Source organism: Lepisosteus oculatus, chromosome 27 (assembly GCF_040954835.1).
Source record: "Lepisosteus oculatus isolate fLepOcu1 chromosome 27, fLepOcu1.hap2, whole genome shotgun sequence".
Lineage (NCBI taxonomy): Eukaryota > Metazoa > Chordata > Actinopteri > Semionotiformes > Lepisosteidae > Lepisosteus > Lepisosteus oculatus.
In genome coordinates this window covers 1,363,477-1,385,206 of record NC_090722.1, presented here as the reverse complement: position 1 = coordinate 1,385,206, position 21,730 = coordinate 1,363,477, and the positions used below count along the sequence as shown (strand labels likewise).

At 47.9% G+C, this 21,730-nt stretch overlaps 2 protein-coding genes across 9 annotated transcripts; one reads left to right on the top strand and one right to left on the bottom strand.

The window, feature by feature from the left end:
- Window positions 1–384: 384 nt before the first annotated feature.
- Window positions 385–5,698, bottom strand: LOC138225252 (maestro heat-like repeat-containing protein family member 1). Of its 2 annotated transcripts, none has more exons than XM_069184787.1 (6): window positions 5,186–5,698; window positions 4,842–4,949; window positions 3,042–3,161; window positions 2,134–2,304; window positions 1,824–1,903; window positions 385–465 (listed from the first exon to the last, which is right to left on the bottom strand). In XM_069184787.1, exons 3-6 carry the CDS (start codon window positions 3,051–3,053, stop codon window positions 429–431), a joined length of 300 nt encoding a protein of 99 aa, XP_069040888.1. In that variant the 5' UTR covers window positions 3,054–3,161; window positions 4,842–4,949; window positions 5,186–5,698; the 3' UTR covers window positions 385–428. The 2 variants fall into 2 exon arrangements, with proteins under 2 accessions (XP_069040888.1, XP_069040889.1); XM_069184788.1 differs by having other exon boundaries at window positions 2,134–2,256.
- Window positions 5,699–10,891: 5,193 nt separating this feature from the next.
- LOC138225231 (uncharacterized) lies at window positions 10,892–21,349 on the top strand. Of its 7 annotated transcripts, none has more exons than XM_069184717.1 (20): window positions 10,892–11,831; window positions 12,238–12,335; window positions 13,254–13,396; window positions 13,745–13,879; window positions 14,093–14,255; window positions 14,480–14,578; window positions 14,742–14,869; window positions 15,173–15,319; window positions 15,729–15,821; window positions 16,138–16,260; window positions 16,372–16,497; window positions 16,857–16,979; window positions 17,335–17,483; window positions 17,638–17,758; window positions 18,431–18,619; window positions 18,856–19,005; window positions 19,311–19,382; window positions 19,706–19,870; window positions 20,307–20,372; window positions 20,727–20,815. In XM_069184717.1, exons 2-19 carry the CDS (start codon window positions 12,245–12,247, stop codon window positions 20,355–20,357), a joined length of 2,268 nt encoding a protein of 755 aa, XP_069040818.1. In that variant the 5' UTR covers window positions 10,892–11,831; window positions 12,238–12,244; the 3' UTR covers window positions 20,358–20,372; window positions 20,727–20,815. The 7 variants fall into 7 exon arrangements, with proteins under 7 accessions (XP_069040818.1, XP_069040815.1, XP_069040811.1 ...); XM_069184716.1 differs by having other exon boundaries at window positions 10,893–11,831; window positions 19,706–19,802; window positions 20,727–21,349; XM_069184714.1 differs by lacking the exons at window positions 20,307–20,372; window positions 20,727–20,815 and having other exon boundaries at window positions 10,892–11,451; window positions 19,706–20,300.
- Window positions 21,350–21,730: the final 381 nt, after the last annotated feature.

Here is a 21,730-nt window from a genome sequence, read left to right as displayed (position 1 = left end):
TCTCAGACCAACATGAGTTACAGCCCAACGTTTTTCAGGAGGATGATTTCAGAAACACGGAGAAGATCAGCTCCAGTGTATTTTAGTTTAACACCATTATATTTATGTGTAGTGAACTTCATTGGGTCAGCATTATTTTGATACTAAGATTTCCATATGTTTTCCAAATTAATGTCTCCTTTTCCAAACCTTGGAAATGAATCAATTTTAAGAAAAGGATACAGCACGCGTGTCAGGGATTGTGCTCTGCAAAAGAATGTACAGCCATTGTGAATTTTCACAGGTTCCACAATGCAAGAGCAGCTATTCTTAAGACACCGTCTGCCGCCTGTACCCAACACCAGCTGAGTCTAGCAGTCCTACCTGGAGCTCAGGGCCTCTGGGATCCTGCAGAGGCAGTAGCAGCACATCCTCCACAAGCACACGAGTCAGGTGCTCTGCACTGCAGGGAGCTCTGGGCTGCAGCTACAGTGGGACAAGGAACAACAGGACACTGTTAGCAGCTCTTCCTCAAGACTCAGCATGATGTAAACAGAGATAGAACTCTGACAAAAACTCAGTGTTACATCCTGCCAGTATATCCGTTTTAGAAAAATGAGTATAAGTTACATATGGCAATAAAGTTCAATTTGAGTTGTATTTGTTTCTCCTGGGAGCACTGTTCAGGATCCTATTTGAAATCTTCTTGCCTCATCTCTAATGATGTTGACACTTTATAAACTTTATTATATTGGACTTGATTATGCTGAATCAGATGTTTTGTTAACTGTTTTTTTTTCAGTTTTATTGTAAAACAAGCACCATCATTAAAATAAATGATATGCAGTTTATGACCCCATGTGAAATCAATAGCTGTGATTTTAAATCTGGTATAGAATCAGGTCATTATGAGAAGGCTGTGGAGAAGACTAACTTCACATTCAACACAAAATGAATCCCCTGAGCTGTGCAGTCCTACAAGTACTTAGGGGTACACCTGGATAATAAGCTGGAGTAGTCTGGTAACACTGACGCCCTGTACAAGAAAGGCCAGAGATGACTCTCAGGTCCTTTGGTGTGTGTGGAACACTGTTACACGTTTTTTATGAATCAGTGGTGGCAGCGGCCATCTTCTACACTGTTGTATGGTGGGGTAGCAGCATCATGACAAGAGATGCAAATAGGCTCAATAAACTCATCAAGAAGGCTGGCTCTGTGTTGGGGCTGAGCCTTGACTCCCTGGAGCTGGTGGCTGAGAGGAGAATGCTGACCAAGCTCACAGCCATCATGAACAACGCCTCTCATCTGCTTCATGGGACTGTTACTGGGCAGCGGAGCACTTTTAACAACAGACTGCTCCATCTACGGTGTTCAAGGGAACGTCTCCGCAGGTCTTTCCTCTCGGCGGCTGTCAGGGTGTATAACGCTGCCCTAGGCTGGGACTGTTAGCCCTTCATTTGCTCGTCTATGGACAGTATGTTGCTCCATTGTACTTTTTGGACACTCAATCTGTACATACCTATGCACATTTTGCACATATTTTATTGTTTTTACAGTGACTATAATCATATTTTGCACACAACTATGTATTTATTTTTATTTATTTACTTTATATTTATTTTGTATTATTGTACGTATTCTAATTTTTCTTCCATCCTAATGTCTGTTTTTTTTTTTTGCTTCTCTTTGTCTGCTTTAACACATCAATTTCCCTTCGGGATCAATAAAGTCTAATCTATCTATCTTATTGCATCAAACATAACACCCATCTGCCTCAAGCACACTTAAAAATGTAATTGTGAAGAAATGGAAGCAGTGAAGGCAGTTTCATCAGGAAACAGTACCTCAGTGTGGAACAGGCGCGCAGGGCCTGCAGACAGACAGCTCGGCTCAGGGCATCACTGGGCTGCTTTTTAACAAACACCTGTGAAGAGATGGGAAGAAATGTAAACCCCACTTCCCTCCATCAAAAGACACCAGGACAGGGCCTGTGCTCATCTACAGGCACAGCTGAGAGTCCAGAGACTGTGTGCAGCTGCAGCGAGGAAGAGAGCGAGGGCACCTCTCTCCCCTCTGATTTCTACTGACAGTAAGGACTGTCAGAGCATCCGTGTGGGAAAACAGCAGACAGGCGGCTGCGTCAGACACACTGACCATCATTGTCGCCAGGAGCTCGGCCTTGGCAGGGAAGCTGGGAGCTCCGGAGGGACTGGCGCTGCGCACTGCCTGTGCCATCATGCCCACACTGCGGCACAGGCTCAGTCTGACACTGGGCTCCTGCAGGGGGACACACAGCAGCTCGCTCACTGACAGCCCAGGCAGGCCCTGCAAGGAGTGAAAAACTCACTGAAATAAATCCTGGCTGCACACACCTTACAGAATGTACCAGCAGGTTAGTCAAGTCTGCAGAAAGCAGTTGTGAGGCTCACACTATGAGATCTTCTGTTCTTAATAACAAATTTAAACATAAAAACCTTAACTGTGATCTTTAAATTTCCTTCCTCTCTGGTGGTCAAATGACCAGTAAAACTAGTTTTAGCTCAAGTCCTGGGGTGATTGCTGTGTGGAGTTTGCGTGTTCTCCCTGGGTTTCCTCCAGGTGCTCCAGTTTACTCCCACAGTCCAGCGACATACTGGTAGGTTAACTGGCCTGTGGTAACATTAGCCTGGTGTGAGTGTCTGTGTGCCCTGTGAAGGACTAGCGTCCCGCCCGGGGTGTACCCCGCCTTGTGCTGTTGCTTGCTGGGATAGGCTCAGGCAGTACATGACCTGCACTGGATAAAGCAGTTAGAACACTGGTTTAATGTTTACTTTCCATTCATATGTTGTCAGTTTCTAGGATGACATATCTCTTCAGTCAGTGACTTTCTGAAGAAGGTAGAAAATGCTTCTCTAGGGAAAAGTGCTTTGAAAATCTGGCCATCTGTCCTCATACTTGTAGATGCTCCCCGTCTGTCCATCAGTCATGTAGAAAGGAATCGCTGAGATTACAGTTTTCATGGCTGTCGTCAACAGCAGTAGAAGCCCTGAGTCTGTGTGAGGAGTGGGAACAGATCACCTCACCTCTCTCTCCATAGGATTCTCAAACCCTGCTTCTTTCACACTGTCCTGAAGCGCTTGTTTCACAGTCTCCTGATGAGAGAGGTGCTGGGCAGCCGCACCGACACACTGGTACAGGAAGGCCTGTGACACCGGAGAAGAGGACAGTGAGCACTGAGCTCAGGAGGCTGCTCTGTACAGCTGCACTGAGAGGACGTTATCTGTGGATAGGGATGCTCCAATCGATCGGCCGCCGATAGATATCAGCCAATTTTCACTCCAAATGACTCGATTGGTGTTCTCTAAACTGACCAATCTCAAAAACCAATTTTGCGATGACTACATTTCCGACATTACCTGAACATACAGTAGCAACATGTCCTCGCCGGTCTGGCAGTTTTTCCACACTTCAACAAAAGACGAAAAATTTGCAGTTTGCAATACATGTGCAAAAGAAGTCACTCGTGGGGGATCACCAGCTAAAACGTTCAACACCATGAACCTCATCAGAGATTTGAGAACTCAACACCAAAAAGAATCCGCAGAGTGTGAACAATTAGCAAGTGCAAGAGCTGCAGCGACTCGCAAACCGACTCTCGCTCAGCCATCAATAACGGCAACACTTAAAACACTGGAGCCTTACAGTAGGCATAGCAAGACAGCTGAAAGAACTACGGGCAGGATCTCTGCAGGCGACGCATGAGGAGATTCTGAATGAAGATAAAAGCGATGGTCGGGACAGGAATGACTCAACAGCATCAGAGATTAATCTCGACCTCAGTCAGCAACTCATCCCAAGAAGCGCAGAGCCAATGGCTTTCTGGAAGAGCAATCCAAGCCGTTTCCCTGCCTTGGCAGAAGCAGCTCAGGTCTGCCTTGGTGCTCCTTGTACGAGTGTGGACAGCGAGCGTCTATTCAGTACAGCAGCGCACATTTTGCATGAGAAGAGGAACATATTGTCTTCAACACACGCACAGCTGCTCCTATTCATAAACAAGAATCTGCCCTCGATGATTAGTAAACAAGAGGCTCAGTAGCTAAAGAGCCAAATTATTCTGACTTGTTTCCTTTTGGTTGTAGTCGTCTGCAATCTGCTTGTTAAACATCTTATTGAACATTTTATTTATTATATTAGAATTATGGGTTGTGGTTAAGACAAGCCTTTAATGTTGTTTTAGCTGTTTTTTTGTTATTGCTATATATGTGCCAAATGTATACAGAATGTAATATTTATAAAGGTTTTGTGTGCACGTTTGATGAGTAAAAAGTCTTTATTTTAAGTCATTATTTTACTTATTTTAGTCAAGTTAAATTATTTTATGATAATTGAACAATAAGCCCACTACATTTCACTGTGTTAATAAAAAATAAACAATTTATTCCTGTGGTCTAGTTTATTTTATTATTGGAAAAAATAACCAGGGTAACACTTAGCCATGGGACATGAGGCGTGTACAGGGCTTATTGTAATGATTTTAACAGAAAAAAGCGTCCGATTCTAATGACAGGGAATCAGCCCTCAACAGCCTGATGGGAGCATCCCTAGCTGTGGAGACGACACACTGAAGCAGAACACAGAGCGCAGAACCCTGAAGGGGCTCTCCCCTCTACTGCACAATCAAACACTGCTCACAGCTCACATCAACACAACAGCACACACGTATGAACCTAGCCTGAACAGACACACACCTTACAACATCTAATACACAGCAAATTACAGACACACCTGCTATGCCACTACATCACAACACTAGGTGAGGAATAAGACTTTTAGTGAGTAAAAGTCCCAGCTTCTCATGTAGCTCAGCCTTCTGTGAGACTCACCTTCTCCTCAGAGGTGGAGCTGAGAGGGTAGAGCACTCTGACTGTGTCCTGAGTGAGCCTACAGGCCCACACCTCATCCGTCACTGCGCTCAGTGTGTTGGAGAGCAACTGCAGACACACAGGGAAGGCAATCAGGTCCACAACAGAATGAGCAAACACACCCACACACCACACTGGGCAGCTGAAATTACTGCACAGCTATGAGGACTGACAACGATTCTCTCACACTACAGCATGACAGGACCACCTCAACAAGAGAAGAGAGATTATTCTCTTGAATCCACAGCAACCCAGGAGAGGAAGCACAAGACAGCTGTCACTGCATTTGAATGACATGACATTACCTAATAGAGGAAGAAGATCACTTTCCCTGACTGTGCCCACTCCTTCTCACTGTGTGTGTTATCAATCCCCACTCCACACGCTTCAGGAGAGCCAGCACACCCTCTCAGGAGCAGACACGCCGGAACTCTCCTTCCTCCCTGACGTCACTGCTGCGGGCCGGAGCAAACTCTCCCAGAGTGCTTTGCGGGAACTGAAGCCCATCGCCGCTGCAACCCGGACTCGCTGAGTCTGAAGGCAAAACCTCTCTTGAGAGCTTCGCTGTCAGTGTGTGAGACTGACACACTGCTGCTGGAAATACCTGCGGCCGGGAGCAGCAGAGACCCGTCGCGGAGCGGGGCTGCAGGTCTGCCCTCGGCTCTTCTCCGCAGTGACAGGAGGCAGAGAGAGCCGCGCCTCAGGAGCCCCACACGCCTCCACAGGGATCAGCCGCAGGGAGACGATCGCTCCTCCGACACACAGCCGCTCACAAATAACGGCTGCGCTCCTCTCGCGCCCTCAGCGGAGCGGGCAGCCGCGAGACGGAGCCGGAGGAGGCGGAGACGCCGAGCGCGCGGAGCCACTCAGAAGCCGCGATCAACAGTGGGCGGGGCCTGAATGATGAACAATAGTACAGTAGGAATATTTTAGATTAATTATTCACACAGTAATAACACAGGCACCAGTGAAAATGCTTGTCAGATACACCTCAGTTCCTATCCTTAAAAGAGGTTTCAGTAACATGGCTGGGTAGCTTGTCCCACACTCCTACAATACTTTGTGTAAAGAACTCACTCCTGTCCTGACTGGTGAGTCATGTCCAGCTGTTTCCTGAAAGACGCCACTGTTGGGCATCTTGTTCCACACTCCAACAATAACATTTCCATGTACTGGGACAGTTTCTTGAGAGACTCCTGTATCTTCCTTTCCAGTTTTAACACGTCGGCAATTCATGTTTGTAGTGAAAGGCTCGTCCCATTCAGGGAGATTTGAGTTGTATTTGTTTCTCCTGGGAGCACTGTTCAGGATCCTATTTGAAATCTTCTTGCCTCATCTCTATTGATTTTAACACTTCATAAACTTTGTTAAATCGGACATGATTATGCTGAATCAGATGTTTTGTTCATTTATTGTTTTTTGGTTTTATTGGAAAACGAGCACCATAATTAAAATAAATGGTAGGCAGTTTATTACCCCGTGTGCAATCAATACCTGTGATTTGAAATCAGGTATAGAATCAGGTCATTATGAGAAGGCTGTGGAGAAGGCTAACTCTGCATTGAGGAAGAATTTTAGCATTTACCTTTTCTAAAGTTTAAAAGATAGTGACTAGTTGGCTTTGAAAAATGCCATATTTTTTTACTTTTTGATATTATTGCTACAATAGCAGAATGTCTAGCTCATTTCACACGTTTTATTTATATACTTCCTTTTGTCTGTATACAAGGTAAAATTGCTCCTTAAGAAGAATGTGAATGTTTGAAGAGATAAAACAACTCCTAATATGGAAACTTAGAATGCGCTTTCCTGTGTGAATCTGCTGGATAAAACTCATTGCATTTATCATCTTGGTGGAGAGGTTACTCACAGATCTGTATGAGAGGCTGCTCTCAGATCTGCATGGTTATATTCTCCCCATGCGCATGAATAAAGGACTCTGCTTGACCACACCTAACCTGTGTGAAGACATTTCTTCTACAATTTCTAAACTTTTCTTAACAGTGTTCAACACAAAATGAAGCCCCTGAGCTGTCAACCTCTGAGAGAATCCAGAAGGATCCAGAGTGCTTTCTGATATGTACAGCAGTTTAGAAAGGTTCCATTCACTGCAAGGCGGCTCAGTTGTTTTTCACTTCATCTAGAAAGCTGATTTGAAGTCTTATGTCTCCAGTCATATCAAAGCAGGTCTTTCATGGTCAGCCCACACTGGAACAGACGTTCCACCACCACAAGCTTGAAGGTCTTTGCCTGAACCCCTACAGCACTGAGCCGAAACTCACAAGTGAGGCCAGATCAGTAAATCGAGATCTGTGAGATCTACTCAGATCAGTAAATCCTGGCACAGTCCTGTATGAGCTCCAGATTGAACCTCACACACTCGTCTCTTAAATCTGGACTGGCACGCTAACGTTGAGAGAATCACTGGGATGTCTTGCTTAAGATGGACCTGATGCATGAGGTGATGGAGGGGTTCTCACCTGCAAGAACATGCCTGTAAACTACATTGACATTGTTAGGACCTCCAGCCCCAGTGGAACAGTGTCAGGCAGCGTGTGGGTGAGCAGTCCCCAGGAGTAGATCCTGGTGAGAATGACGGAACTAGCAGGGCGAGCAGTTCAGTCCCTCTGACCGGTACAATACCTTGGCTGAGTGTTTTCCTCCTGGAAGAATCTGGTGCAGCACAGCTCCTGTCCCTCTGTGTGTTATTGGTGCACAAATGATAAGAATCGTGTGAATGGGAAGAGCTCTTTTCAGCTGCCTCACATTTTCAGCAAGCGCTTCACAGGAAGGCTGGGGCCCAGTGCTGCCACCAGGGACTGGAGACCAGCCTGAGAGACACACAGCAGCCAAACATTGGCACCAAGGGGAACGCGCCCACCCTTGTGATCAGTGCCAGTGAGAGTTTCCACACCCACACAGCCAGTGTCTCAGCTTGATGTCTCAGCTGAGGATGTTCATTATATCTGGAGGTGAGGACAGCTTCTCCACCAGAGTGTTTCCTCTCTCGGACCCCTGTCAAACAGCCCTGGAATTTGAGCTGTTAATTCAATGATTAGGTCAGTTTGGTTGTATTAAACACATTGGATTGTCACTAAATCTGATCCCAGATAGCTCAGATTGATGTTTCAAGAGCTCATTTTTGACATGAATCTGTTTCTTGCATGTGCACTAAACATTAATGTGTCTCATGTCTCGTTAGCTGTGAGGAAAGACTGTAAATACTGTCTGCAGCACAGCTCCCTGGATACAGATACAAGTGAGTACTGTGTGCGTGGGTGTGGATGTATATTCACCTTTACTGTTCGAAATGCTGAAATGATTTTAAATTAAATACAGCTTTGTTGCCTCACAGTGCTGGGGCCCTGGGTTCAACTCTGGAGCTGTGGTCTGTGTGGAGTTTGTATGTTCTCCTGGTGTTTGTGTGGGTTTCCTCAAGGTGCTCCATTCCCACCCCCACAGTCCTAAAATGTACAGGTAGGGTAACTGGCTTCTGGGAAAATTCTCTCTGTGACATGTTTGAGTGTGTGCGTGTCTCTGTGTGTCTGTGAGTGTGTGTGTGAGAGTGTGTGTGTCTGTGATTGTGTGTTTGAGCGTGTGCGTGTCTGTGAGTGTGTGTTTGAGTGTGTGTGTGTCCGTGTCTGTGTTTGTGTGTGTCTGTGAGTGTGTGTTTGAGTGTGTGTGTCTGTGAGTGTGTTTGAGTGTGTGATTGATAGATACTTTATTGATCCCATGAGGGAAATTGCAGTGCAACAGCAGCTTTACACAGACAACACAGCCACAGTGTAACGAATGATACAATAATAATAATACAATACGTACAATACAATCAGTACAGTGAAGGTGCACTAAAAGAGTTACTCACAGTGCAGACACACAAAGAACAAACTAGAACAGAACAGGACCCAGAAAAATCATATAAAACAAATATGAACACATATATGAATATAATTATAGATGTAAATATAGATATTAATAAAAATGTATTGAACGGGTACCTGGCAGATATTGCACACAAAACGGTACATTGAAGGACCTGAGCCTCCTCAAGAAGTAAAGTCGGCTCTGGCCCTTCTTATAGAGGGCCTGGATGTTTTTAGACCATTCCAGTCTATCGTCCCAGGTACTTGTACGAGTCCACCATCTCCACGCCACTCCCATGGATGTAGACAGGAGTAGGTTTGACCTTGTTCCTCCTGAAATCTACCACCAGTGTGCGTGTCTGTGTTTGTGTTTGTGTGAGTCTGCCCTGCAGTGGACTAGTGTCCTGTCCAGGGTGTATCCTGACATGCGTCTTGCTTGCTGGGACAGGTTCAAGCTCCCTGTGACCCTAATTTGGATGAAGTGAAAATGGACAGATGTTTCCATAATCAGAGTTTCCTAAAATAACGGAACTGCAAGCTCTCTTACAACATTGATATAACAAACGATCAAGTTTCTCAGCCAGAATCTGGTCCCCAAAACTGATCAGGACAAAATCCACCTCCCTTTCGCTGCTTCTCTCTGTCTGTCTTTGTTCTTCCGTTTGGTGTTTTACTCCCCTTTTCAGGTGCTTAAAGGGCTGTAGATGTTCGATCGAAGAGCTAACTTGGAGTCTCAGCTGATCAGCTCAGCAAACGGCTCCATCGATACACTAAGAGCTCAGCAGGAATGAAAACCTGTGACCAGGGTCCCCAGTCCTGTGTGTCTGCAGGATTTCAGTCCAGCTGGACTTTCAGTGACCTCAATTAGCTCATTATTGGCTTAATTGGACCAGTTTTACAGCTTCTTCCAGCTCTTCAGGAGCTGCTGCTTCGAAGACCCCTGGAAACCTCACCGACGCCCTGGGTATCCAGGAGCAGGACTGGGGCTGAGCTACAGCAGGGCTCACCAGAAGCAGGCCTGGAGAGCCTCACCTGCAGCTCACAGTGTGAGGCTGGCCTCAGCTTCACTCACGGTCTCCTTCGCTTTGTCTCCAGATGCTTTTGCAGGGACTGGATATCGGTCTGATAGTGTTTGCGGTTCTCCAGCTGTGTGTGACCGTCAGTGTGTCTGTTCTGGGCTTGAGGGCTCTGAGCCAGACCGAGGCCAAGGTAAGGAATCAGCCCAGCACACAGCTGCTCTGCTGCCAAACTCGAGTCACCACCTGTCCCACAGGAGACTCAAATCAGGACAGTCTGGGGGTGTCTCACAGAAACTGGGACCTAAACTGGCCACAATCTGGTTTCTGGTAGGAGGTATCGCAGTGTCAGAACACTGACCAATAGATTCAAAAACAATTTCTTCCCCAGGGCAGTCCGCATCATAAACAGCTCAAATTAGCACCTGCACTTTAAGGTACTGCACTGTTTGCACTATGTCCTGTCTTGGGTGTGTTATAATGTCTATTGTCTAAATGTATTGTCCATGTCTGTTTGTTATTTCTTGTTCCTCCACTGTTACTGGGTACAGCTGAACGAGTAGGCATTCCAACACACTTGTTGTATATGGCCAATAAAACATCTTGAATCTTGAAAGTGACTGCCTGCAGGAAAGCTTACTTTACCTGTTCAGCAGTAGATGAAACTGACGAGATCTGACAGAAGTGCTTATTTTATGTGCAGCTGCTTTTTGATACTACTCTTCTGGTGAAATGAATGTACTGAAAATAAAAATTCTCAGAGTTCAGTTGGTTTTAGAAGCAGAAGGAAAATGACCACTTGGAAGAAACACATGTTGCATATCCTGCTGTTAAACCTCCAGCCATTTGGGTTTCAGTCAAATGAGGAAAAAACCGATTCAACTTCAGTTCTTTTTCATTTCATCCAGAATGTCGTGGACAAGTTGTCATGAAGACAGGAAACAAGCTGTTTCACACAGAAATGGCTCCAGCTCATGGTGTATCTGACAAGTATTTTCATATCCATCTGTTTTATTATTATATTAATAATCTAACATATTCCTACTGTATTCTTGTTCGTCATTCAGGCCCCGCCCCCTGCTGATCGCGGCTTCTGATTGGCTGAGTCGCAGATCCGAGCGCTCGGCGTCTCCGCCTCCTCCGGCTCCGGCTCGCGGCTGCCCGCTCCGCTGAGGGCGCGAGAGGAGCGCAGCCGTTATTTGTGAGCGGCTGTGTGTCGGAGGAGCGATCGTCTCCCTGCGGCTGATCCCTGTGGAGGCGTGTGGGGCTCCTGAGGCGCGGCTCTCTCTGCCTCCTGTCACTGCGGAGAAGAGCCGAGGGCAGACCTGCAGCCCCGCTCCGCCGCTATGAGAACCAGCGGGTCTGCAGGACCGTCAGTCTCGGACCTCCTGCGGCCCAGCGACGGGTCTCTGCTGCTCCCGGCCGCAGGGCTTCACACACCGTGGCGCTGCTGCAGGGCGCTGCAAGACGAGCTGCTTCAAGACCAGATGTGTCGCTGCGGACTGGTTAGAGCACAAGGTCTGTGCGTGAGCGAGCGGAGTGACCATGAGGAGGAGCCGGAGAGCAGATCTGCAGGGCGAGTCTGGGTCACAGGAGGACTAATGAGCAGGCTGTGTCTGGGAGAGGTCTGGCAGGAGACTGGAGTGACAGTAGAAGCCCTGATGAGCGAGTCGTGTGAGAGAGGAGGGAGAGGCGAGTCTGGATGGAGGGAGGAAGGGGTGTCTGACGTCATATCGTGAGCAAGACGCTCCGCTCCGTGTTTTCTGAAACTTTCCGGCTGACACTTTGGAAATCAGACAATTAGTGCTTCTGTTGGTAGAGTTCGGAAAAATCAGAAAGCATATAAAAAATGTAATTTTAATATCAAATATAGTGATTATAATGACTTATTAAACGTGAGCGTGACGTCGACACATCGGGATTGTGACGCAACAATTGCGGTCCGGGAAAGCGCTCCGGTGCTGCTGAGTCGCTCAGCGCTGATGCTCGTAGCGAAGAAAACACTTCAGCTCGACACGGCTTGTCAATATTCTCTGTCTTTTCACTGAAGATCCTGGTGGTTTACGGACGAGGTAGGGACCTGCCGAGGCTCCGTATCGCGGATCGGATTGTTCTTGTTTCTCCTGGGCAGATGGAGCGGTTATTGTGTTAACACGGTGTTCAGTGAGAGGGGGTTAAAAGCTCTTAACCTGCTGGAGTTTTATTAAAGCCCAGAGTGCAGATCTGAACAGGAATTCATTGCTGCTTCTGTTCCTGTCTCTGCTTTCACTGATGTGAAGAATTTGCTTGTGTTCTCAATATCCCGTGTCTGCCCTTCAGCCTGTTGGGTTGTATTCCAGTAGGACCAGCTGGTTAGAGAGAGTTCTGTGGTGTCTAGTGGGTCTGCACTGGCCTGTCAGCAGTACCTTGACTCCCAGTGTGTGAGAAGCGCCGCCCAGCTCCCTGCTTCACTGTGCTGTTCTACTGGCTGACTGACAGGTCCAAGATGAGCCCGAAGGAGTGCAGCTGTGAGCCCAGCAGGGTGAAGTGGCTCTCCTCCTGTGTGCAGCGCACAGGCTGCCAGTGCCCCGGGCCAGGTATGACACAGCTGGATCTAGACCAGTGCCCCCTGAAGCCAGTCCCCCCACACACTGACTCCTGGCTTCCCTTTCCACTGGGACTCCATCCCTGGGCTGACTGACCTGAGGGGCTCTTCGATGTCACCCTGCAGGTCTCCTCAGCTCGAGGCAGGGAAAGCAACAGCAGTCTCCTCATCTTTTCAACTAATAATGATTTGAGCAAAAATAAACAAGATATAAGCTAAAATAATAAGATATAAAATAATTTAGTATGAGAGTATTTTTAAGAAGACTAACATCCATGTAAGGTATGAAACCATTGAAAGTGTTGAAAATGAGTAACTCACAGTGGTTATGAAATGAGCTGTGTCTGAGTGATGTACTGCAATTATTCTTTCATTTACATTTAATTGTAACTTTGGGAAAAGCTAATGTATATTTATGGAGATCTGTCCAAGTCCTTTTGAATGGATGTGAGAGAAGCTGAATTAGAGGCTCTAATCCCCTTAGAGCAGCAGAAGGAGGTTCTCCACCTGGGAGCAGAGCTGCTGCCTGATTCTTCTTCAACACTGAGATCCTCTGTTTGCGGAGGAGCAGCTGCTAACAGGACTGATGTGACCCACAGAGCAGCTCTGTTTGTGGGCTCTTCAGGGTTCAGAAGTGTCAGTGGCTGCAGCTGTTATTCAGGACCACGAAAACAAAACCCTGCACTCTGAAGCCTCCTGCCCTTAGAGCAGATCTGTATTCCTCTCTGGGGTGAAAGAGTCCCAGCTTTTACGGGCTGTGCATCAAAAATCATTTTGATCTCTATAATTCTCAGACATGTGTCAGCAGGGTTTTAGGTCCCTCAGACAAGAGGTCGGTTTCAGAGTTTTCTCCCTAGAAGTCTGTGCTGCGGCGACACCAGTGTTTCCCCTGTCTGTGTGTCTGCTGTAGATGAGGTCCTGGCTGTTCTGGAGGGAATGAGCAGCTCTGATGAGGAATCTGGGAAGCTCCTGATAGAAGAGCTGCTCTCCCTCCTGCAGAGGAACACCAAGGGGACACTGCCAGTTATCCTGGGATTCCTCGAGAGCCCCCAGGTAACATGAAGGAGCTCCTTACACACCTCCTGACATAGTCGTTGCAAACGCACTAATCAGGAGCCCAGTGTGCTCCAAGATACTGTCTCTGCTTTTTCTTACAACTATAAGTCAGAATGTAAGCCCTAACGTGTTGTCATCTTGACAGATGTGCTTGAGTGGAAGCCTGGGGTTTCTCTGTGTGTTTCCACTCTCTCGTGTGGTGAGCTGGGGTGGTTCTGCTGTTTCACCCTCAGTGCCCGTTGGCCAGGCTGACTGGCCCTGAAGGAGAAGCCTTTGAACAGACACTCTTGGTGCTGTGATGAGAGCAGCAGTCTCACCCCTGGCTTTGGTTCTTCCCTGCTCTAGGTGACAACTGCCCATCGCTCTGCTGTCCTCCAGGCAGTGGAGAAGCTGCTGCGCAAAACATCTGCGCAGCATCTGGATGAGTCCTTGGCCAAGAGCACCGTCTCGATGGCCTTGAATGAGATGACGATGTCACCGGTATGTAAATCCCTTTAATTTCAATCTATCGAACTGTTGTCTTGCTGCAGTGCTGTGGTCTGTTTCCTTGCCTGTAGCACACATTGTTACATCTAATGGTAGCAAATCGTTGTATGTTAACTTGTGTGCTCATTGGCTTGATCCAAGCTGCAGCTTCAACTCCAATACTATCGACTCCCAAGTCACTCTGATCTCTTTTTACTGTTGTTTCAGAAATGGCTGCCTGACTGGCAACAGCCAGCCAGCAACATAGTCATTTGTGTGGTGAGAGACCACTACGACAGTACCATGGATATGGTACTGTCCTTCTTCCAGCCCGGAGTGCTCCCTCACCACACGCTGCTGAATGCTGTAGGAGATATCTCCCGCAACTGCAGTAAGTTCTGTGCTGCTAATGGGGTGTGATCTGCACAGATATATTCCAGATTTTTTACTGTGTTGTATTTCAAACTTCATGATACTGCTCGTATCTGTCCATTCAAGCCCTGATACATGAGCTTATTATGAAGGCTCAGTGTTTGTTACTCATGCCGCTTCTGACTCTCTAGTGTTATCATGAGCCTTGGTCCCTACCCAGTGTGAAATTTGTTTTCTTTGAAGGTCGTGACATAGCAAGGGATATAGTGAGACTGCTGGACCTGCTGGTGCCTGTTCTTCCCCTTGCTGTGACTAATAAAATGAAGGCAATGATGGCTTTTGGTAAGTGTGCAAGCTGTCTCATTTAGGGGGACAGTTGTTATCAATGCTTGGTTCCACTGGCAATCCACTGATAAGGCCTGTTCAGACCGCTTCCCACTGAGCTACAGGACTGCTTCGATGTAGCTGAGGAGTGTAGCAGGCTGTTCCTCTCTTGTGTTGTCAGCATTGGAAGGCCTGTATGAGAGCTGGGCAAAATTCCAGGGTCCCGGGCAGTGTGTTCAGGACTGTTCAAGCCAGGTCATCATAAGTTTTGATGTAGTGCACAGATGGCTGCCATCTTCTGAGCCAAAGGTATGGGATCTTTAATCCAGTGTAGGTTATTTGACATCTTATTAATCATCCTGAATTCTCAGATGTTCTGGAGGAAAGAATGGACTTGAATGCCAAGAAAAGATGTGTCCATGCAGGTATTAGGGAAGGGTATCAGGGTCCAGGGTTCAGATCACAGTAAGCAAAGTTGAATAGGGTGTACTTATGAAGCAGGTTTTATTCATTGCTTAAAGCTGTTCTAACTGTCTGTGGTTTTAGACAAGTTTGCTTTCCTGTGACTGTATCCTTTCCTTGAGGATGATGGTGTTTGTGTTTTGTCTGAAGGTGACGGAGGCCATTGTCTTGGCCCTGGCAGCTATGTGCTGCCTGCTCCCTGAGGAGAAGTTTCAGAGTGAGCTGCCAGCAGTTTTACAGGCCTTCCAGCCACTGTATGCAGCTGAGCTGGACATCAGCTACTCCAGAATCAACAAGGTAGGCCTGTGACCGACAATGGGCCTTTAGGTGTACAGGTTGTGGATTGCGAGGTCCGTTTCTTTTAGAAAATGGATTTTGATTCCTTAAATTGTAGATCGAAACAATCACTAGTAGCACTTTCCCAGTGTCCCTTTGTCCACAAGCTCCAGTGATGTGCTGGTGAGGCCCAGTGCAGAAGAGGATTATGGTCTGTGGTGCCCCATGTGATTGTGGAAGGGTGTGAACAAGATGGATCTGCCAGGGGTAGAGTCCAGGGGAGGCGTTATCCTGCTCTGTCAGATTTTTGTGTGTGATCAAACTACCAAAATCCTAATGCTAATGTGTTATTGCATACACTGAGAGAGTGAGGCCTCTTGAGGAAGCAGCAGTGCCTCTCTAGATTGACTCCAACGTGCTCTTCTTTCAGAGTCTGAGTGTGCTTGTGGGGGCAGCAGTGCCGAAGGCCAGACCAGTGCTGGAATCCCAGCTGGAGCAGCTGCTGACCATGGTCCACGCCCAGGTAATGGGGACAGCAGCCCGCTCACCTGCACAGAGAGACGTTACTGTAGTCAGTAAGAGTGTCTGTCTGAGGGGTGAAGCCCTCAGGAGCCTCATCAATGACAGCAGCTCAGTGCTGTGATCTACCCCTCTCCACAGCTCATGGCAACACAGAAGTGCCGTGTATCTGACTGCTGAAGCCCTTATTCATTCAGTTGAACGGATATTGATGACTCGGCTCGTTTTATCATGGCATTAGAACAGCAGTCCATGAGAGAGTGTGCATGATGCCCTTGTGGGTGTTGTAAGAGTGCTCTGATGCCTGTCTGGTGTCCCAGGATCTGGCAGTGCTGATGGGGCTGTGTGCCAGTGTGCACCTGGATGTGGTGCTGTCTGTGCTGAAGAGACTGGAGACCCAGCTGACTGACCCAGCCTTCCCCTGCAATGAGCAGGGCTCTAGGGTAGGTGTACTGCATCAGAGTCCTGACAGACAAACAGAAGCTGCTCTTAATGTCAGCTTCTACCTACAAGTTTCAGCACCTTGATCTGGATTGTCATGCTTGTTACTGCAGAGTGATTTCACCTGTGCCCTGATTCTGTGCTATGGGCAAGTTGCACTTAAAGCACCTGCAGAGGATCTACTGCAGAGAATGGACACTGACTTTATGGAGAGACTGAGACACCATGTCACCAGTAAGGTAGGCAACATGTCCTCCTTTAAGAACAAGAGACCTGACAGAGTGAACCTCACAGCTCCTGTCTGAAGAGTGTATTCAACCACTGATACATTCTTTAATGTGCTTCTCTAACGCAGGGAGGTATTCGTATCAACTCTCAGGCAAAAGTTCTTCCTTATTTGTTCTGCTACTTTCCTGCAGTGTCTGGGTAGACATTGTTAATTATACTTCAACCTGATTGGATTGTTCTGGGGAGGAGGACACAGGGATACAGTGTCCAAGGCTGTCCAGGCTGTGAGTGTCCATCAGAGTCCAGGGCTGGTGGAGGTGAGGTGGCGTCTGGGCTGTCAGTGAGTGAGCTGCTGTGTGTCCCCCTGCAGGAGCCCAATGTCAGACTGAGCCTGTGCCGCAGTGTGGGCATGATGGCACAGGCAGTGCGCAGCGCCAGTCCCTCCGGAGCTCCCAGCTTCCCTGCCAAGGCCGAGCTCCTGGCGACAATGATGGTCAGTGTGTCTGACGCAGTCGCCTGTCTGCTGTTTTCCCACACGCATGCTCTGGACAAGCTGTATCCTGTCACTGTGAATCGGAGAACAGATAGTTTTTGAGAAGTGATTGGACGGGAAACTGTTTTGCTATTGATCAATACAGTTGTGTTTTTAGCTTTTTGGAAACACTGCTCCAGAAGTATTCAGAAAAATGACTCCTTTGTTCACACCTAGTGACATGATCCTGTGTCCTGTCTCTGAAGACAGCACTGAGAACTGCAACAAAGGGGCAGTAGTGGACAACTTCAACAGTCAGTGTAACAGAGCTCATGTGATCTGTCTGAGATTGACCTGCTGTTCTTGTTCCCTGTAGGCTCTTGACCTGCTGCAATTCTTCGGCAGTAGTTATACTCTGGATGACAGCTTGGAAGAGAGTTTGAGGGAGGGGATATTATATCTGGCTGCACAGGACCTCAGACAGACCATCCAGTCCCTAGTGACCCTCACATCTCCCTCTGAGAGGTAGAGCACAATTGTAACAGTGAGAGGCTCTTTGCAATGATAAAAGCATCACAACAACAGCACTGTGTTTTGGCGTCAGTGTTTGTGTATTTTAGCTCTGAGAATGAGTTTGAATGCTGAGCCCTGCACTGACAGCTGGGGGTGTATTTTACAGCTCACTCCCAGAGGTGTGGCAGGTCCTCAGTACCAGCCAGGTGGTCTCGGAGACCGTGAAGGACCTGGCTGATCATCTCGGCCTGATGAGGGACATGAAGGTGGATGATCCAGAACTGAATGTAAGTGACTATAGAGCCCATCTGCTGGTGTTTCTAACTGAGCAGAGGACAGATAGTCAGACAGCTGACAGCTACAGCACGGAGGTACTGTCTCCCTGTAATATGTCGCTGCCCAAGAGCAGGCAGAGAGACACCAGCAAACAGGCAAGCGGCTGTGTGAACAAACAGCTCCCTGTTTGCAGCACAGGGACAGGCTGGTGAGCACAGAAAAGCGTGGTGCAGACCAGCAGCCCAAAGCCACGTCCAGAACAGGCCAGATCAAAGCTGGGTGAACACAGAGGCTCAGCACACAGCAAACTCCAAACTCAGAGCTGATGGTAATAAGCACAGTCTGTAAACAGACAGACACAGCACACAAGCACAAGAGGGTAATCTAGACAACAAAGGCAGGGTGAAGCTAGGGGCCAGTATCCGAGGAGCAAAGTCGGAAGACAGGGAGAAGCTTGAGGCTTTCGGGCCGAGTTCCTGAGCGCTGCCAGACCAAGGGCTTGTGTAGCTTGAACCACCTAAGGCAGGCGTGGTGGACAATTATCTTCAGATGTGGCTGGCTAACACGTCAATTTTAGCTGTCCCTTCTGCTGACCAGCAGCGACCAGCATGACCCTCCCTCAGTGTAACCCTTGTCCCAGCAGTACTGGGAATGAAGGCCGACTGGTGTCCTCCTGTCTTCAGATCCACAGACACACAGAGGAGCAGCTGGCAGCTCAGAGCTCAGCCCTGACAGAGCAGGAGACCCCAGCTGAGCCAGTTGTTCTGCGGGCTCTACTGGGCTTGATCACTGTCCTGTCCATCGCGGACGAGAGTCAAGCCAAAGCACTGGTGCCCTTTGTGTACTGTAGAGCCAGGCCCTGCTTGGAAAGTGTAAGTTTTTTAAGATGTTCTTTATTCAAATATTGTGTCATTTGTTTTTGTCTATTAAATTTAAATATAACGTTTGTAATTGTAATCAATTGGATATCCATGATTACAGTGTTTGTTCTTTGAGCTACTGAGCTACAGTGGGCTCAGACTCCAGCCCTGAGAGGAGAAAATAAGTGGTGACAGTTTGTGCGTGTCTGTGTGTAAAGTTTCCCTCTTGTCCTGTGTCTGTGTTACAGGAGAGCCCGGAGGTCCGCAGAGTCACAGTGGTTCTGCTGGGGCAGCTGGTCAGGCTGGGCTCTGAGAAAGCCCGGCTCAACAAAGAGGTCCACAGCTCCCTGGTCAGCGTGCTGCTGAACCTGACTGACCCCAGCCCAGAGGTCATCCAGGTAAAGACACAGAGCTGCCGCTGGCTGGGCTGAGCCTGTGGGACTATGGGTCTTCTCGCGTCCTTCTTTGATATTGATACTTGTCACCTATCCAGTGTTTGACCAGCTTTGCAATTGGTGAAGAAAAACAACCCTACAGTCAGTACGAACTTGTAGCCTGGAAATCTAAACATTCAGAGGGTTACTATCAAGGATGTGTCAAAGGGTTTCAGGGCTGGCTTCTATTTTCTGACATTTGTGTAGTTTCTGTTTAATTTGGGCTCTGTTTCAAGATAAACTGGTTTTGACAATGTGGATTTCCCCAGGGCTGCTGGACAGTCCTACAGCACTTCACCCTGGAATGTGTGCTGTCCATGAAGGAGATGTGCAGGATCCTGGTGAGTGAGGTTCTCCTGGGGCTGGCTTCTGGGCTGCTGGTGAGAGAGGGGAGCACACCCTGCTTTTGGGACACAAACACACGAAGACTTGTGTCAGATTTAGGAAATATATTTGTGCTAAACCAGGCTTACACTGAGCACTAATTACAGTGAATAGCAGTTTATATCCAGATTATAATCACAGTACAGCTGATGAGTTCATACACTCTCATTAGATGGATTAGAGGTGTTTATGTGTAATGGAGGGCTGTCTCTCACATGGGGGCTCCTGTACAGTAGTAGCGTGCTGTCTCACACTGCCCTGCAATATTCCCTGTGTCCAGATAACGAGTGGGCAGTTCAGCCTGGCCCAGAGGCTTGCACTCCAGGGTGCACAGAGCAGAAGGGCCTGGGTTCGGGAAAGTGCTGCCATCTTCATTGGTAAGAGCTCAGTGACAATGAGAAGAGTGATTGAGGCTCAGTGTAGAGATGATGCTCCACTGGTAAAAGTGAGTTGTGCTGTGGTTAGTGATGAGGGTATTGCCGGGATGGGAATTCAAGCATTAAAACGCTACTCTGTAGGTTTTCCTTGAAACAGGTTTGAGTCTGAAGGTGTTTGATCACTGGGGTTTTCTCAAAGGACTCAGGCTCTGATATGTCACACTAGTAAAAGGCCTCTAGTAAGAAGGCTCTAGTATGTCTAGCTACAGTAGTCTCATTTCGGCAGCAGGACACTGGGCACCACTTTCAGCCTCGTCTGTCTAGTGTTTGAAATGCATTTTTCTGTCAGTAATGAGGCAGGTTAATCAGACTTACCAATGTCACCAGGAAACACATTTCCATGAGCTGCTCTCCATTCAGAGTGTTGGCAGTGTGCGCTGGTGCAGTATCCTGTGTGGTGCTGTGTGTGCAGGAGCTCTGCTGTTCAACCCCTCTGTGTTTCAGGCCTCCAAGTGCAGCAGCTGCAGAGGAGACTCTGCTCTTGTTTCGCTCTGAGAAGAGCTCAGCGAGGTAACGATGCTTGTGTTTTGTGTCCAGTATGTTGACCAGTTGTTCTTGTACAGTATATAATAATTAATAATAATAATTGCTTACACTTATATAGCACTTTTCTGGACACTCCACTGAAAGTGCTTTACAGGTAATGGGGATCCCCTCCACCACCACCAATGTGCAGCCCCACCTGGATGATGCGACGGCAGCCATAGTGCGCCAGAACGCTCACCACACATCAGCTATCAGTGGGGAGGAGAGCAGGGTGATAAAGCCAATTCATAGATGGGGATTATTAGAAGGCCACGATTGGTAAGAGCTGAGCAGGGCTGCAGGACCCCGAGTAACAGCCTCGTCTCTTTCCTCCCGCAGCCCTGAGGGTCCTGCTGCAGGACCCAGAGCCGCAGGTGCGGGAGAGGGCTGCTGAAGCCATGGGGCTCTTCACCCGACCCTGAGCAGCACTCTGGAGTCGGGGCGCCCCTCCCCAGCCACTGCAGAGACACCTGGGCGTCCCAGCTTATTCTGGACTAGACAGCACACCTCTCTCTCTCCTCCACACACAACTTTGTGTTTAAATAAATTACACAACGTGTACAGAAGCTGGTTTTCATTCCAGAATGTATGAATGGTGCTGAACCAACACTGAAGTGTATGAAGCGCTTTTCTGTCTTCAGTCTGCAAGTGTTCAGACAGGAGAAGCTGGAAACAAGCTGTTTCACACAGAAGTACAGAATACAGAGCAGTGAAGTGCAGGAGAGAGACAGAGGGGCGCAGGAGAGCTCAGGTGATTCAGCTTCAGCCCAAACCGGCGAGTCTGTCCACCCATCAGTCCGCTGACCTCCTGTGGCACAGCGGCAGTCTCTTGCTCTCCTGGCCCACAGGGATTTCTCACACCGCGGCCCTGCTGCAGTGTGCTGGGAGTCGAGCTGCTCTGAAAGTGCGATGTGCTTTTACAGATTGTTGAGAGCACGAGGTCTGTGTGTGAGGGAATGAAGCAGGAACATTAAAATGCACTGTATAGCAGACAGATCTGTCTGTTGCAAATCTAGATCATTCTTTCATACAATCGGTGCAGCAAATGAACATGAATTGTCTTGGTTTGGTTTGGTTGGAGATTTTTATGATCAGGAAAAGCCACGGTGATGGTGTAGCGTGAAAGACAAAGCAGGAGGTCTGTGGAAAGTGGGAGGAAGCCGCACTCTGAAGTGATCGTGGGGAGATGCACGTCTGAGGTCATGTCATAAAGAAGAAGCGCTGCTCTGTGTCTTCACACACTTTCCAACTGACACTGGAAATAAGAGAACCATTTGCTTGTGGGGAGAGCAGGAAGAATACTAAGTTGTATAACTTTCAATCAATTAATAATATTGATGATT

What these genes read in the sequence shown, in the direction of transcription:
- LOC138225252 (XM_069184787.1), bottom strand. An exon ending in AGCTCCTGGCGACAATGATG is followed by an intron (nt 1,904 to 2,133) that starts GTCAGTGTGTCT and finishes ATCTCTTCACAG; the next exon opens with GTGTTTGTTAAAAAGCAGCC. An exon ending in CGCGCCTGTTCCACACTGAG is followed by an intron (nt 466 to 1,823) that starts GTACTGTTTCCT and finishes GTCCCACTGTAG; the next exon opens with CTGCAGCCCAGAGCTCCCTG.
- LOC138225231 (XM_069184714.1), top strand. Translation starts at nt 12,245, where the DNA reads ATGAGCCCGAAGGAGTGCAGCTGTGAGCCCAGCAGGGTGAAGTGGCTC. An exon ending in GAAGGCAATGATGGCTTTTG is followed by an intron (nt 14,579 to 14,741) that starts GTAAGTGTGCAA and finishes TTGTGTTGTCAG; the next exon opens with CATTGGAAGGCCTGTATGAG. An exon ending in TGCCATCTTCTGAGCCAAAG is followed by an intron (nt 14,870 to 15,172) that starts GTATGGGATCTT and finishes TTTTGTCTGAAG; the next exon opens with GTGACGGAGGCCATTGTCTT.